Below are 13201 nucleotides of genomic sequence, written 5' to 3'. Positions count from 1 at the left end.
TGCATATGACAGAAACATGACAAGAACAATTTTGTCAAAAGAAAAAAAATTAATTACATTTTTCATAAAGAAAATGATTAATTTATAATATTATTGTGACATTATTTTCTTGACAATAAAGCACATTTTGACCCCAAATTTTCATGACGGTAATGCATCAAGATGTTTTACTTTTGAATTTGTTTGTATTTATTGTTTGTATTAATTATTCTCAAAGGTAATTCTCATGCATCCAGATGTTTGTTTGTTTAAATCAGCAAAAAAAAAAAAAAAATCGATTACTATCATGATGCAAATGTTGATTTAATTCATCTTAATATATAATTATTATAGTTATCTTTTATTATAATTATTAATATAATATAATGAATCACTAATAATCATTATTGTTAATAATAAATATTTAAAATTTTATTCTGTTAATTTATTTTTATTCTATACATTTAATTAATTTTGGTTAGGATTAAATTAAAAATTTGCGTATGACAGAAAAAGGAAAAATTATATATATATATATATATATATATCATTATTAGTAATGATAATTTCGTGAGAATTACCATTTTAGATTATAATCAATTATTATAATAATAATTATCACTTATATTTTAGATATTTTATTTCATTTTATTCTGTTAATTTATTTTGTTGTATTAATTTAAATAATTTAAATAATTTTAAAAAATAATAATAAAAAGGTTTTTTGTTGTTGTTTTTAATTTTTTTCCCTGCTTAATTGTCATCAAATAATGCGATATAATGTCTTTATGGTCCTAAATAATTAAACTTTTAATAAATAACTATTTTTTTTGCCTTAACTGTCATCAGATTATGTAGTAAAGGTCCAAAATCAGGCTTCATTCAGTTGACAAAATACAATTTCTTGGGGTGGAATATATTACAGGCATATTTCTGCCAGATTTGGTGAGATTCTCTCTTGCGTGAGTGTAGATGGAGGCAGTATTTTCTCCTCCAGCACAAACTTGAGCGTGTGTAGGATGTGGAGATGTGCGTCTCCTCTCAGCCTCCTCTGCAGCTTTATGTAACTGCTTTGCAGAGCTTCACAACAGCTGCTCACACACCACACACATCAAACTATCAAACGCTCGTTCCTTTCAAACATTTATTCTGTTCCAGTTAACCAATTTCCATGAAAATCAACTCATAAAAACTGTAAGTATGAGAATAATAGTGATGATAACGTGACACAAATGAAAAAGCTCTTATATTCCAGCTCTGCTCATTCTGCACTTTCATCAACCAACTTCATGCTTTGCTTTTAAACACTATTGAAGGAGGAATATGTATATTTTAATTTTAATTTTTTTTGCAATTTCATCCTATTTTGTCCTTTTTTATTAGCTTTTTTTTTTCCTTCTTCTTTTTTTTCTAAATGTCTATGTAGGTTTTATTATATTTCAGTTTCAGTTATTTTAGGACATCAAGTTAAACTAAATAAAAGAGAAATGTTGCCTTGGCAACTAGCTGAAATAAAATAAGTTTTCTTATATTTAATTTAATTTCAAGTACCAGATTTTTTTATGCTTCTAGTTTTAGTTTGAATTAGTTTCTGCATGAAGTTTGTAGTTTTTGGACGAATTCTTTCCATTTTTTGACCTATTTGAGGTCTTGGAGTCTCCAATTATCCTGATGAGTTGAATCAGGTGTGCTTGATTAGCGAGTGCATGCTGGGAGCTCCAGGCTTCAGGAAGACTGTCAACACAAACACTAACTGCATATCAGCCTTTCTTGCAAGTTTGCAGTTAGTTTCAGTTCATGTTTGCATTCCTATTCATCTCAGTGGCACAGTTAGGCTTACTGTATGTGAAATGAAATCTGCCATCTTGTTATGAACTGATGAACGTGAACACAGTCTCAAACCTTCAGCAGTATGATGCCAACAAAAGCAGACGGGAAACGATGTAAGCCCATTTGACATTTGTAAAATTCCTGCAGTTATGAAATTTCAGATTTGTATGTTGCTTGAAAGCTAAAATGAATTAATCATTAGTTAAAAATACAGTTAATTACTAAAAGCTGTACATGGCTATTTTTGAATGCTCATCAAAGTAATAATATGGTTTTCGACAGCAGAATTATGAATGGTATAGTTATGAGGTTAAACAGACTAGGACTAACTGACCCATGTTGTGTAACTAATTTAGGTGAACTCTTTTCTATTTAAATGGTCATGTTTCTTGTATCTTTTGAACATTTAGAACTTGTAGTGATGGTTTCAAAACTGTGTATTTTAATGGTTATTCCAGTTTCTTGCTCCATAGATGTCTGCTTTAAGGGGAGACACTGCAGGCAAAAACACTGTTTTTTCATGCACCTGTCAATTTTGAGATTTTGGGCTTTTTGGTTTTTTATAAAGTGTTTTTTCAGACTAGTAGAACGAAAACATCCAAAAGACACTGTTAAGTGTTTCTTTTATAGCACTTTATCTATTTGTGTCAATAGATTTCAATTACAATACATATTTTTAAAGGCCGTTTTCTCAAAATGAGTTTTTTCTCCTACACTGAGCCATAAATCTCCACTTCAGTAGCACTTACAGACACCAAACTTTACATATTTATTCCTGTCTATATCCTGAAGGTTTTTACAGAGGGATTTGTTCATATATAATTTACTTGATTATATACAACATTTTAATCCCCCCAAAATTGTCAAAATATAGTGTTTTCTGTCTGTTCTAAGTATTTTCTGAATTATGGAGTGACAAAATGAGATACCCAAAAGATAAACTCATTTTAAGAAATGTCCTTTAAATATACGTATTATAATTGAAATCTACAGATGCAAATAGCTTAAAGTGTGCTCAATAAAAAATCAAGCGACTTATATGTGAACAAACGGCTCTATAAAAACCTTCAGAATATAGTCAGTTTTAGTGTAAGTGCTGCTGAAAGGGAGGGGAAAAAAACTCATTTTGAGAACGCACCCTTTAAAAATGTATTATGATTGAAGTTGCAGATAGATAAAGTGCAATAAAAGGAATGCTTAAAAGTGTTTTCTTTCCACTAATCTGAAAAAAACACATTATGGAAAGCCAAACCGTTCAAAATCTCAAAACTGACCAGTGCTTCGAAAATATGTTTGCCTGTAGCTTCAAAACACTGCACCGGGGGAAATGCAATGTTTGTTTGGTTTTACAAATTGAAATTGTCTGTAGTAATTGACGCATGTTTAGATGCCCCCTCCCTCCCTCCCTTTTTTTTTTTTTGAACCCGAAGCATCTTTAATGCTGACATGACAAACTAAAATCCAAAACACTTCATATCAAGTCAAACTGTTTAATGAACACACAAACTCCGCAGTTATGAACAGCTTACAATATAACAATCTTGTCACACAATACAATGGAATTGACAATCGATGTTCAGCATATGATAAATGACACCGAAACATTGAACAGATGTGCTGGTGTGTTTCTGTGCTGGTTACAGCTTACAAAAGTTTTATCAAGATTTATTTGCTACACAGATTTAAACAGTCGGTAGTATAAAAACGAAAGGCAATTGACCGTCAAGCCGCCAGGCAAAGACTGCACCGATTTTAATACCAAAGACATTGTCAAAGTTTTATTGTGCAAATTATAAATTCAATTTGCAATTACAGGGAATACATTACAAATCTACACTGTACAAAACAACATCTTCATACACTGAGAAATACTTATCCTGAGACCTGGTACACAAAGCATCCTCTGATAATATGCCATGTTTATGGAACTATGATTATGGACAGTTTGTGCTATTCAACATTATATGCATCATGTGTGGATGAGTGCAATAGTGCAAAAATTCTCTTCATATTTATCATACTTTAAGAACATTTCCTTCTGAAATCAGTCAGGAATTAGTTGTGGCACGGGAATGTGAAACATAAACATGGAAGTGTTTATCATTACAGCAAATATAGAACAATTAAGGAGTAATGCATGAATCTCATTCAGCCTGTTAAGAACACGTCATTCATATTTCACTCCAAAATAAAGTTTTGCATTGCGACATTTTCATGACAGTTAAGCATATTTCTCCCAAATTCTCATTACTGTAATGCATCAGTATGTTTTTTTTTTTAAGTTCTGTAATTTTCAGTTGTTTTCATTACTGTAACACTATTTTTGTACTACATTACAGGATACTGCAGCAAAGATATAGACAAGTCAAAAAGAAAAATTAGTCGTACAATTTATTTTAAAAATGATTCAAATCAGCATTGAGGCAGTACAACAAATAATACCATAATACATAAATATTTTAATATTTAAATACATTACTTCCATCACTGTGTAAAGTTTGGAATAAAGATATTTTAATGTTTTCAAAAAAAGTCACCAAGGCTGCATTTATTTGATTAAAAATAGTAATATTGTGAAATATTATAATTTAAAATACTGATTTAAAACGTAATTTATTCCATTGACGCAAAGCTGAATTTTCAGCATCATTACTCCAGTCTTCAGTGTCACATGATCCTTCATTACAATGATTTCTGAGGGATCGTGTGATACTGTATGTGCTTAATCAGCATGAACAATGTAACGTTAATTATTTATTAACAGGCTGCTTTTTTTCATTTTTTTTTTTGAGGTGAAATAAGCCAGTTTTATTTTTCCTTTTTTTTTGAGAGAGAGTCTCCTCCTAATACATTGTAAACTTTTTTTTTTTTTTTCATAACTTCAGCATTAAAATGATTCTAAAATGATGCACATTCATATTTTTGGCATTTATAGAAAATATTAAATTATATGTTAAAGGAGGTCTATCAATGTTTGGCATCAAACTTTCAGCAATAAATTTAAGCAACTACTCTTTTTTAAAAAAAAAAAAAAAAAAAATAAAAAATAAAAATAAACTGAATTGAACCACAGCGAGAAGCAGGTAAAATGTGAGGAAAGCGTTGAATGGGCAAACCAGGGTCTGCATGATGCAGAAATCAGCCGATAGCCGGCGCTGCTTTGCATATCCTACAGATATGGCAGTTTCCTCCTTGTTTTTGGTGGTGACTGCAGTTCCCTTATGTTCCCTCAGTAGTGTTCTGCGCCTGTGGTTTGCGTTTCCTCACTGAACTCTCTGCTGCCCCCTCTGACGGAGACTGATCGCTGCCAGTGGCCGCTCCGTCGCTCATCGCTCCTTCCTCTTCGGTCGACTCGTCTCCAGACACTCGTTCGCTCTCGTTGTCCAGGTCAGATGTGTGTTTCTCCTCCATCAGGATGTCCTCCACCTCTTCCTCTGACACTTCCTCTTTCACGATCACAACTGCACAGACACAAAGACTCAAATGATTCAGTATTCATTATATTACAGAAGGTTCAATAACACCTCTTGAGTTTACTGGCCAAGTAAAGTTGAACTGGGCTGAGTTATTAATTAAACTACTCGAGTAAACGGCTATTTAAAAAAAATAAATGTCAACTTATTTCAGCTAGTTGCCAATGAAACGCTTCTCATTTTTATTTACTTAAACTTAATGTACTAAAATAGCTAAAATTAAAACTGAAATTAAAAAAAATTAATCGATTATATAGACGAATACAAATGACAAAAACAATACGGCTAAAACTTTAACAAAATGAAAAATATAACATTAAAAACTAATGCAAAATATTAATAAAAACTATTATACTAAAAAAACACAAACTGGGCATTAAATATTCACAATATATTTCCAATGGTTTCACTAACATGTTAAAATATAAGCAACAGTATTTCAATCAATTAAATGGTTCCTATTTAAAGTGTTACTAATACTTTATTGAAATTAAAAGTTGAATCTGTTAATGTTTAATGCAGCTGAAGTAATATGAACCAACAATGTACAGTTGTATTTTATTAATGAACATTATCATTAATAAATACTGTATAGCCTAATTGTTAATGTATTATTAAATGTATTAACTAATGTTAAATAATTGTGATGCCAAAAATAAGGTGCAATGATAGGTTTCAAATAGCATTATGCTACTATTTTAAGTAAAATGAAACCTAATTCAGATAATTAGTGCAGAGTAAATAAGTGTGTTTCTAATCTCACCTGTTTTGTCTTCTCTGTGCTTGGGTCTGGACGGCCAAATGCAGTCAGCGATCAAAACCAGCATCTATTTGAGATATTTTTACCATTAGACTGAGTAATTATTTCAAACCCAGCAGCTGAAGTTGACTTTTGAAAGTTTGATCCACTACATGCAGGAACCACCCACCGGATCCTCAAAAGAGCCGCAGAATCGACCAGTGTTACACAACTCGCCGTTGTATAATGTAGGAACTTCTTTTTCAAAATGTATTATATAATTCCTTCTGCTGCAAGTCATCATGTATCTGTACAGTATGTGCGATCTGCTTCATAGAGCTCTTGCATCAGATGAAGTCAAGTGCACTTTGTTGGTTCCCTTTGGTAAATGGTCTTTTTAGATCTGTAGCACGGATGCTCCGTCCACAGGAATATTTATGCATGAGATACTTTCATGCAAAAAGTAAAGCATTTCACTTTAGGCTTGGAGCATGAATAATACATTAACCCATCTAAACTGTGAAAATGATGTTTTTAAACTCACCAGGCCGAGTATCAGTCCCATAAAGAGCGTAATGATGGCAAAAATCACATAAGAGCCCCAGGAAGGGATACCGAGCGTATTCGTCAGGTACGTGTGGATTTGCTGCGTTGAATGGACAAAATAGGAATATATTTAATACAAACGACAAGATCAAATTCAGACTTCGCAAGGTTTCTTCATAAAATTAATCTTCATTTGGTAGATGAAAGCATAAAGTGACCAGAAAAGAGTATCAGTCACACTTTACATTAGAAAATAGAAGATTAATAAATGCTTTAGAAGTATTTTTCATTGTTAGTTCCTGTCAGCTAATGTTAACAAATCAAACCTTATTATAAAGTGTTACGAATTGCTCTATGACTCAAGTGTATTGCTTCAGACTTGAAAATGAAAGGATCGGTTCACCCAAAAATGAACATTTGCTGAAAATGTGCTCACCCTCAGGACATCCAAGATTAGGATGAGTTTGTTTCTTCATCAGATTTGAAGAAATGTAGCATTGCATCACTTGCTCACCAATGGATGCACTGCAGTGAATGGGTGCCGTCAGAATGAGAGCCAAACAGCTGATAAAAACATCACAATAATCCACACCAGTCCAGTCCATCTTGAGAAGTCAACATTCATTAAGACCTTTTTAACTTCAAACTGCCTAAAATGCGAGTCCATAATCTATAATAACGCTTCCTTCCGTAAAAGTGCATCTCCTGTTGTCTCTCACATCAAAATCCAGCCACATTTTTGTTTTGAACTGTTTTGGCTTTTAAACAGTGCTTGATCTGTGCAGATTTCTCTCCTGATTCAGACCAGAACACTTTTTCACTGGAGGTAGTGTTATTATGGATTATGGACTCGGATTTTAGTCTAAAGCAACAGTTTGAAGTTAAAAATGTCTTAATGCTGGATTTGTTCCAGCTTTTGTCTTCTCCAGATGTTAACTGATGGAATGGAGTGGTGTGAATTATTGTGATGTTTTTATCAGCCATTTGGACTCCCATTCTGACGGCACCCATTCACTGCAGAGCAAGTGATGGAACGACACATTTCTCCAAATATTCATTTTTGAGTGAACTATTTCTTTTTTTTTTTTTAAAGACAATACTACAGAACAAATTGCAAAATATTTCTTACTCGAATCCACACTGAGAGGCGAAACAGATTAGCCATTCCTGACATTCTGTAATAGAATAAAATGGTTTTAAGCAAAGAGTTAACCTACAAAATGTATTCAATTCGAACAACTTAATTTTATACAGTATGCGATTTCAAGAAGCAAACACATCAGCACTTTCTTTCCAGACAGAAGAGGTTGTATTTACAGAAGAGAGGATGGCGACTTCCATCCTGGCACCGGCTCAACCATCGCCCACTTTTTCTGCTCAACATACGCCTGGATCTCCTCAATGGTACGTGATGAAACGTATTTGCGGAAATTTCCATCTTTAGCGCTGTGGATGAGATGGGTTGTTCAAAATTATACTTTAAATTGATGCATGCTATTTTTAATCAAAAAATGGAACCTATAAGGACGTTTTGAAAGCCAGTTTTGTCATAACACCTGAGGGGAAATAAATTCAGCCATCTGAGGACTTACTGAAATATAGTCGGCAATGTTGTAACCAGAAACCTCCCACTCAGACCTGCAGAACAAAAGAAGAGGACGGATATATTGATGCAGAAACACAGAGAGAAGAGCGAGCACATCCTATACCGGCCAAAGAAATCCCTTCGGCATGGGAAGGCGGTGAGCGGTCTATAGCAGAGCTGTAATAAGAGTAAAGCCTGACAGCTTTCTGACAGTAACGGGCGTTTTCTCCCCGCCAGCTGAGATTTCCACAGAAACACATGAGAGAGACGCCATTCAAGCCCCGTTGCAGGTGGAAGCACAGGACAACAGACTCCGCGTCACCTGCATCATTAGCCGCTTGAATGCAATCTTTGCTTGCATTCAAAATGCAATTAGCGTTCAAAGGGAATGGTCTAAACGGGTCTGGATCTAATGGTATTAATAATAAAGGCTTTCATCTGCTTGTGATGTCACTCAATGGCACACATCAAATATAGCTGATAATAACTACAGGAGGAATTTAAATGAGTGATGTTAAGTCTAATTCCTTTTAAAGTCCCACAGTAGTTCATTCGAGCCACATGACTAAACTTAAAGAGCTCTGTGTGCAAACAATCCAGCAGTGTTTGATATAAATGCCAGACACACTGCTGTTGATCAGACTGGACGCAAACACAACGTTCATGCTATTGATAGTATCTTACGCGCATAATTATTTGCAACGGCTTTGAATGTGCCACATCCTGTTTTACCATATTAGCGTCACTGTTGAAGTCTTGTTTTAACTTGGATGTTGCATAATGAGAAGATGTTTTTGCACTGATCTCAGACCAATCGTATCCATCAAGTTCCAAATAAAATAACAAATTATAAAAAAAACACAAGCATTTCATTCACTTGCTTTGACAAAACATATGTATTACCATATATCATTATTTAAAATGCAACATATAAACCAGTAACTATTGTGATATATAAAAAGTGTATTTTTTACATTAATATTAAAGTGTATTGATATTATTACTATTAGTACTACTACTGTATATTGTATTTCCTATACATATGAGGAAAAAAAAAAAAAAAATATATATATATATACACACAAATAATAAAATCATTAAGATATAATACAAAATGTTACATTATTAAAATGTTATTACTGTTATTAATTGTATTTCCTGTGTGTATTATTTATTTGTTTATATATATATATAATTAATATAGATAGATCCTTAAAGACTTGAAATGATTTGCATTTTTATTTCAGAACTGTATCATATACAGTAAGAAGCAATGGTCAAACCTGGTTGTTGTGTAACGTCGACTCTGCCCACTGATATACCCAGACTTTCACTTTGTCTTCCAAGACTCTCCCAGTCTGTTTGTAAATGCTGGCAGGCCGGACACCATGGAGCATAACTGATAAAACACAAACGGATCGATTCAATTACATGCATGCTTAAAAATTCTATTTAACTCTATGCATACTGAGCGTAAAGGTGGGTGTAACCCTGATGATGTGAACATGTCCACCGTAGGCCATTATCTACGCAATAACATCCACAATACCTGTGCATAAAGATGCTTACTGCACAACGTGACGATCTGAAACGATTTGCGTGCATTTATATACATTATTGCAGCAAAAAAGAGAGATTTGTGAACACTTCCGGTTATAACACAACACGCACGTCACTGCAAACCAGACACTGTTATTGTTATTATTTCGATACATTGTTTCAGTATAAATTGTTACAGATCAAAGCGTCATCGAATCGCAGCGCTATTAATCTGATCAATGACACATGAATCCTGCAGCTCGTGATCAGATCACACATACTGTACTCACAATTTGATCATCCACTCGCCCTGCAGGATGAGCGTCCAGTTGGCGTCGGTCACCGTCAGCACATCACTAGCGTCCGTCTGAGCGATCAGTCCAGCCGCGAGCGTCAGGAGCACAGCACTGATCAAGCGGGAGCTTCTGCCATATGTCTGCATGTCAGCTCGTCTCAGTCCCGCCATATTGCTGCTGCTGCAGGAGCACATGATTCAACACAAGCAGGAAATACAGCAGCAGCAGCGGCGGCGGCGGCGCTTTGAGCTCAACTCGACAGATGTGCAGGAAGCACCCCTGCAGCCGGTGTACACGCTATACTAGTACCCTCATCTTCACTATATGTTTCATGTATTTAAAACATATTGTATATTAAATATCATGTACAACATTTTTTTTGTCAATATATTAAAAAATATACTGAACATTGTGTATGTTTTATTTATTTTTATTTATTTATTATTACTATCATCATTTATTATTGTGTATAATTCATTCATTCAACTTTATTTCCAGACTCAAGGTCCATTAGCAAGAAACGCACAATACAAACCAGAACAAAAAAGTGTGTGTGAGAGATTTGTTTGTGTGTGTGAGTGAGAGATTGTGTGTGTGTGTGTGTGTGTGAGAGATATTGTGTTTGTTTATGTGTATATATATATATATATATATATATATATATATATATATATATATTATATATATAAAATTTAATATATTCCTAAATATTTAAATTGAAAAATCTTACAATACATATAATACAATTCATAATAAAATGATTACATTTTATTAATATAATATATATATTTGCATTGTTTTATTTTTATTATAAATATAAAATCTATATATAGAATATATACACACACACACACACACACTTATAAAATATTTTAAAACATAATAAATAAATAATGATATTACATATCATTACAATTGTATGCTTTTATTTTATGTAATATATTGCTGATTATGTGTCCATATAAGTATTTTCAAAAGCCTCCTGAAGAATTTCTCCTATTTTGGGTGCATTATCTAATCTGTCCCACACACTGTGAATTAAAGGTGGATTTTATGAAGTTATGTTATTTCCTGTATATGTGAGCTCTGTTCAGGGGCAGCCTTACATAACACATCACAGTATAACTCGTGAAAACATGCCTCCTTCATAAATAATACATAAAAATGCTCACGAGTTTTTTTCCTAATCAAAGATCAGTTTTATATTTTTTTCTGTGGTTCTGTTTAATCACACCTGATCAAATTGATGCTTATAGATCAATATACAACAGACAAATTAATCTTTATGTACTTGGAAGGTGACTGCAGCACATAATAATAATAATAATAAAGATGAAACTAATAATTGCTGTTTTTTTTCTTATAGCTTTCCCAGAAGTGGAACTGAAAAAAGATGCATGAATGTGGCTTATATTAATATAAATATTGATCATGTTGGTATCTGCCAAAATTAGTATAGTATAGGCCTAATTATCATCACTTCATCGAAAGATTCATTAATTGAACATAAATAAATTCATTTTCTAGAAACTGAAATCCTGCATGCTCTATTGTTTTGCTTGAGATAAATAAGCTTATAGATTAGTTTGTATGAAAGATGAGGAGAAGTTAATATATGAGATGCAAGACTGCATTCAGATTTCCAGATGTGGAAGAGGAAAGAAAGACCCCCACATGAGACGTGCCTGTCTTTGTCAGTCAATATTAGTGCATGAGTGTTTTAATCATCACCCTCTGCCTGAACTGGTCAATACTGGAAGCAGATTATATCAGGGTGTATTTTGTTCAGTTCATTCAGTGTACTTCCTTCTGTGCCGGTTACACAGCTTCAGCTTTCCCTCTGTAGATTTTCATGTTTTGATGCCTGTTTGCTTCAAGCATGCATTATATTTTGGATTTGAGCTGTATTGTGATGATCACATTAAAAAAATAAATGTTGTCAATAACAAATAATTATGTTGTTGCTCTAAATTTCGTTCAAAGTAATGAGAAAGATATTGTCAGGGCACAAGTCATTTTTTCCAGAAAAAAAAAAAATAAAATAAATAAATAAAAAACTACTATGATGTATAAATGCTTTATTTATTTATTTAAAATCACAATGAAAAAAAACAAAAAAAAACAAGAAAACAACAACAACCATGAATGGTAATAATTAGGCTTTAAATTGGGCCTTTTTCATTATTTATGTATGCATTCATAAAGTACTTTTTTAATTTAATTTCCTTATGTAGCATAATATTACTATGCATTTAAACTTTAATTTGTAATTTAAGTCATGTGCAATTGAAATCACTTTTTTTATTACAATAGGTTACTAAAAGAGAAAGGGCACTTGATTGTCATGAAAAATTGTCATAATGTAAAAAAAAAAAAAAATAATAATAATAATGTTAGTAAAAATAGGCTCTAAATAGCCTTTTTTCTTTATTTATAAAATGTATATTCTTATCATTTCCTGTAGCATAATATTATTGTGTTTTTAAACTGATTTATACAGTGCCCTCCAAAAGTATTGGAACAGTAAAGACAAAATTGCTCTGTTGGCTGTGGAGTCAAGACATTTACAAATATGATTAAATGATGAATATGAGACAAAACTACAGAATCTCACATTTTATTATTAGCCTTTTCAACACATACATGTTTTAGCTAAGAAGTTCAGCACTTTTAGAGTTTCATCCCTCTATCTGATGTGAGCATAAGTATTGGGACAGTTGCCTCACAGGTCTTCCTAAGTGATCAGCTGTGTCCTGTTGCATTGATTCTTCAGATATTAAAAGCAGGGAATGTGTCGTATCAGTTATATCCATTACTTCTGCATTCTGAATCTTGCATTCAATGATGACACACACAAACCAGGATGAAGACGAGAGAGCTGACTTTGAGAGAAAAGCAAGCAATTTGGATGCTAAAAGAAAAGAGGAAGTCAATTAGAGCTCTAGCAAAAACAAAGGGCATGGAGAAATCAAGAGTTTGGAAACCACCAGCGACACCAGCAGCCAAAACTACCTGATCGGATGAGAAAACAGTAGCTGATGACAGACAAATCATAAAAGCTGTGAAAATGAACCCTAAAACACGTGTCCGTAAAATCACCAACAACTTCAAAAATAGAAAGGCAAGATTAGAGTTTGCAAAAAAGCACAAAGGTGAGCCAGAAGAGTGAGACAAAGATGAACCTTTATCGAAGTGATGGGAAAGCAAAAATGTG

General features: G+C 33.0%; 1 protein-coding gene and 1 long non-coding RNA gene across 3 annotated transcripts; one reads left to right on the top strand and one right to left on the bottom strand.

The window, feature by feature from the left end:
* The first annotated feature begins 1674 nt into the window (after positions 1-1674).
* On the top strand, positions 1675-9116 carry LOC131523802 (uncharacterized). 2 transcript variants are annotated; one of them, XR_009266852.1, is made up of 7 exons: positions 1675-1922; positions 5043-5196; positions 6201-6269; positions 6569-6652; positions 7865-7971; positions 8204-8309; positions 8390-9116. It is a non-coding gene; the product is annotated as an uncharacterized LOC131523802 (long non-coding RNA). The 2 variants fall into 2 exon arrangements; XR_009266851.1 differs by lacking the exon at positions 6201-6269 and having other exon boundaries at positions 8390-9112.
* Positions 3286-10348, bottom strand: tmx4 (thioredoxin-related transmembrane protein 4). Its single transcript, XM_058750470.1, has 8 exons — positions 9982-10348; positions 9436-9551; positions 8160-8205; positions 7885-8013; positions 7697-7742; positions 6566-6667; positions 6046-6109; positions 3286-5270 (listed from the first exon to the last, which is right to left on the bottom strand). Exons 1-8 carry the CDS (start codon positions 10179-10181, stop codon positions 5029-5031), a joined length of 945 nt encoding a protein of 314 aa, XP_058606453.1. The 5' UTR covers positions 10182-10348; the 3' UTR covers positions 3286-5028.
* Between the last annotated feature and the right edge of the window lie 2853 nt (positions 10349-13201).

The sequence above is a fragment of the Onychostoma macrolepis genome, chromosome 17 (assembly GCF_012432095.1).
Source record: "Onychostoma macrolepis isolate SWU-2019 chromosome 17, ASM1243209v1, whole genome shotgun sequence".
NCBI lineage: Eukaryota > Metazoa > Chordata > Actinopteri > Cypriniformes > Cyprinidae > Onychostoma > Onychostoma macrolepis.
Note: the sequence above shows the minus strand (reverse complement) of the source record. Positions and strands in the feature narration are given on the sequence as shown.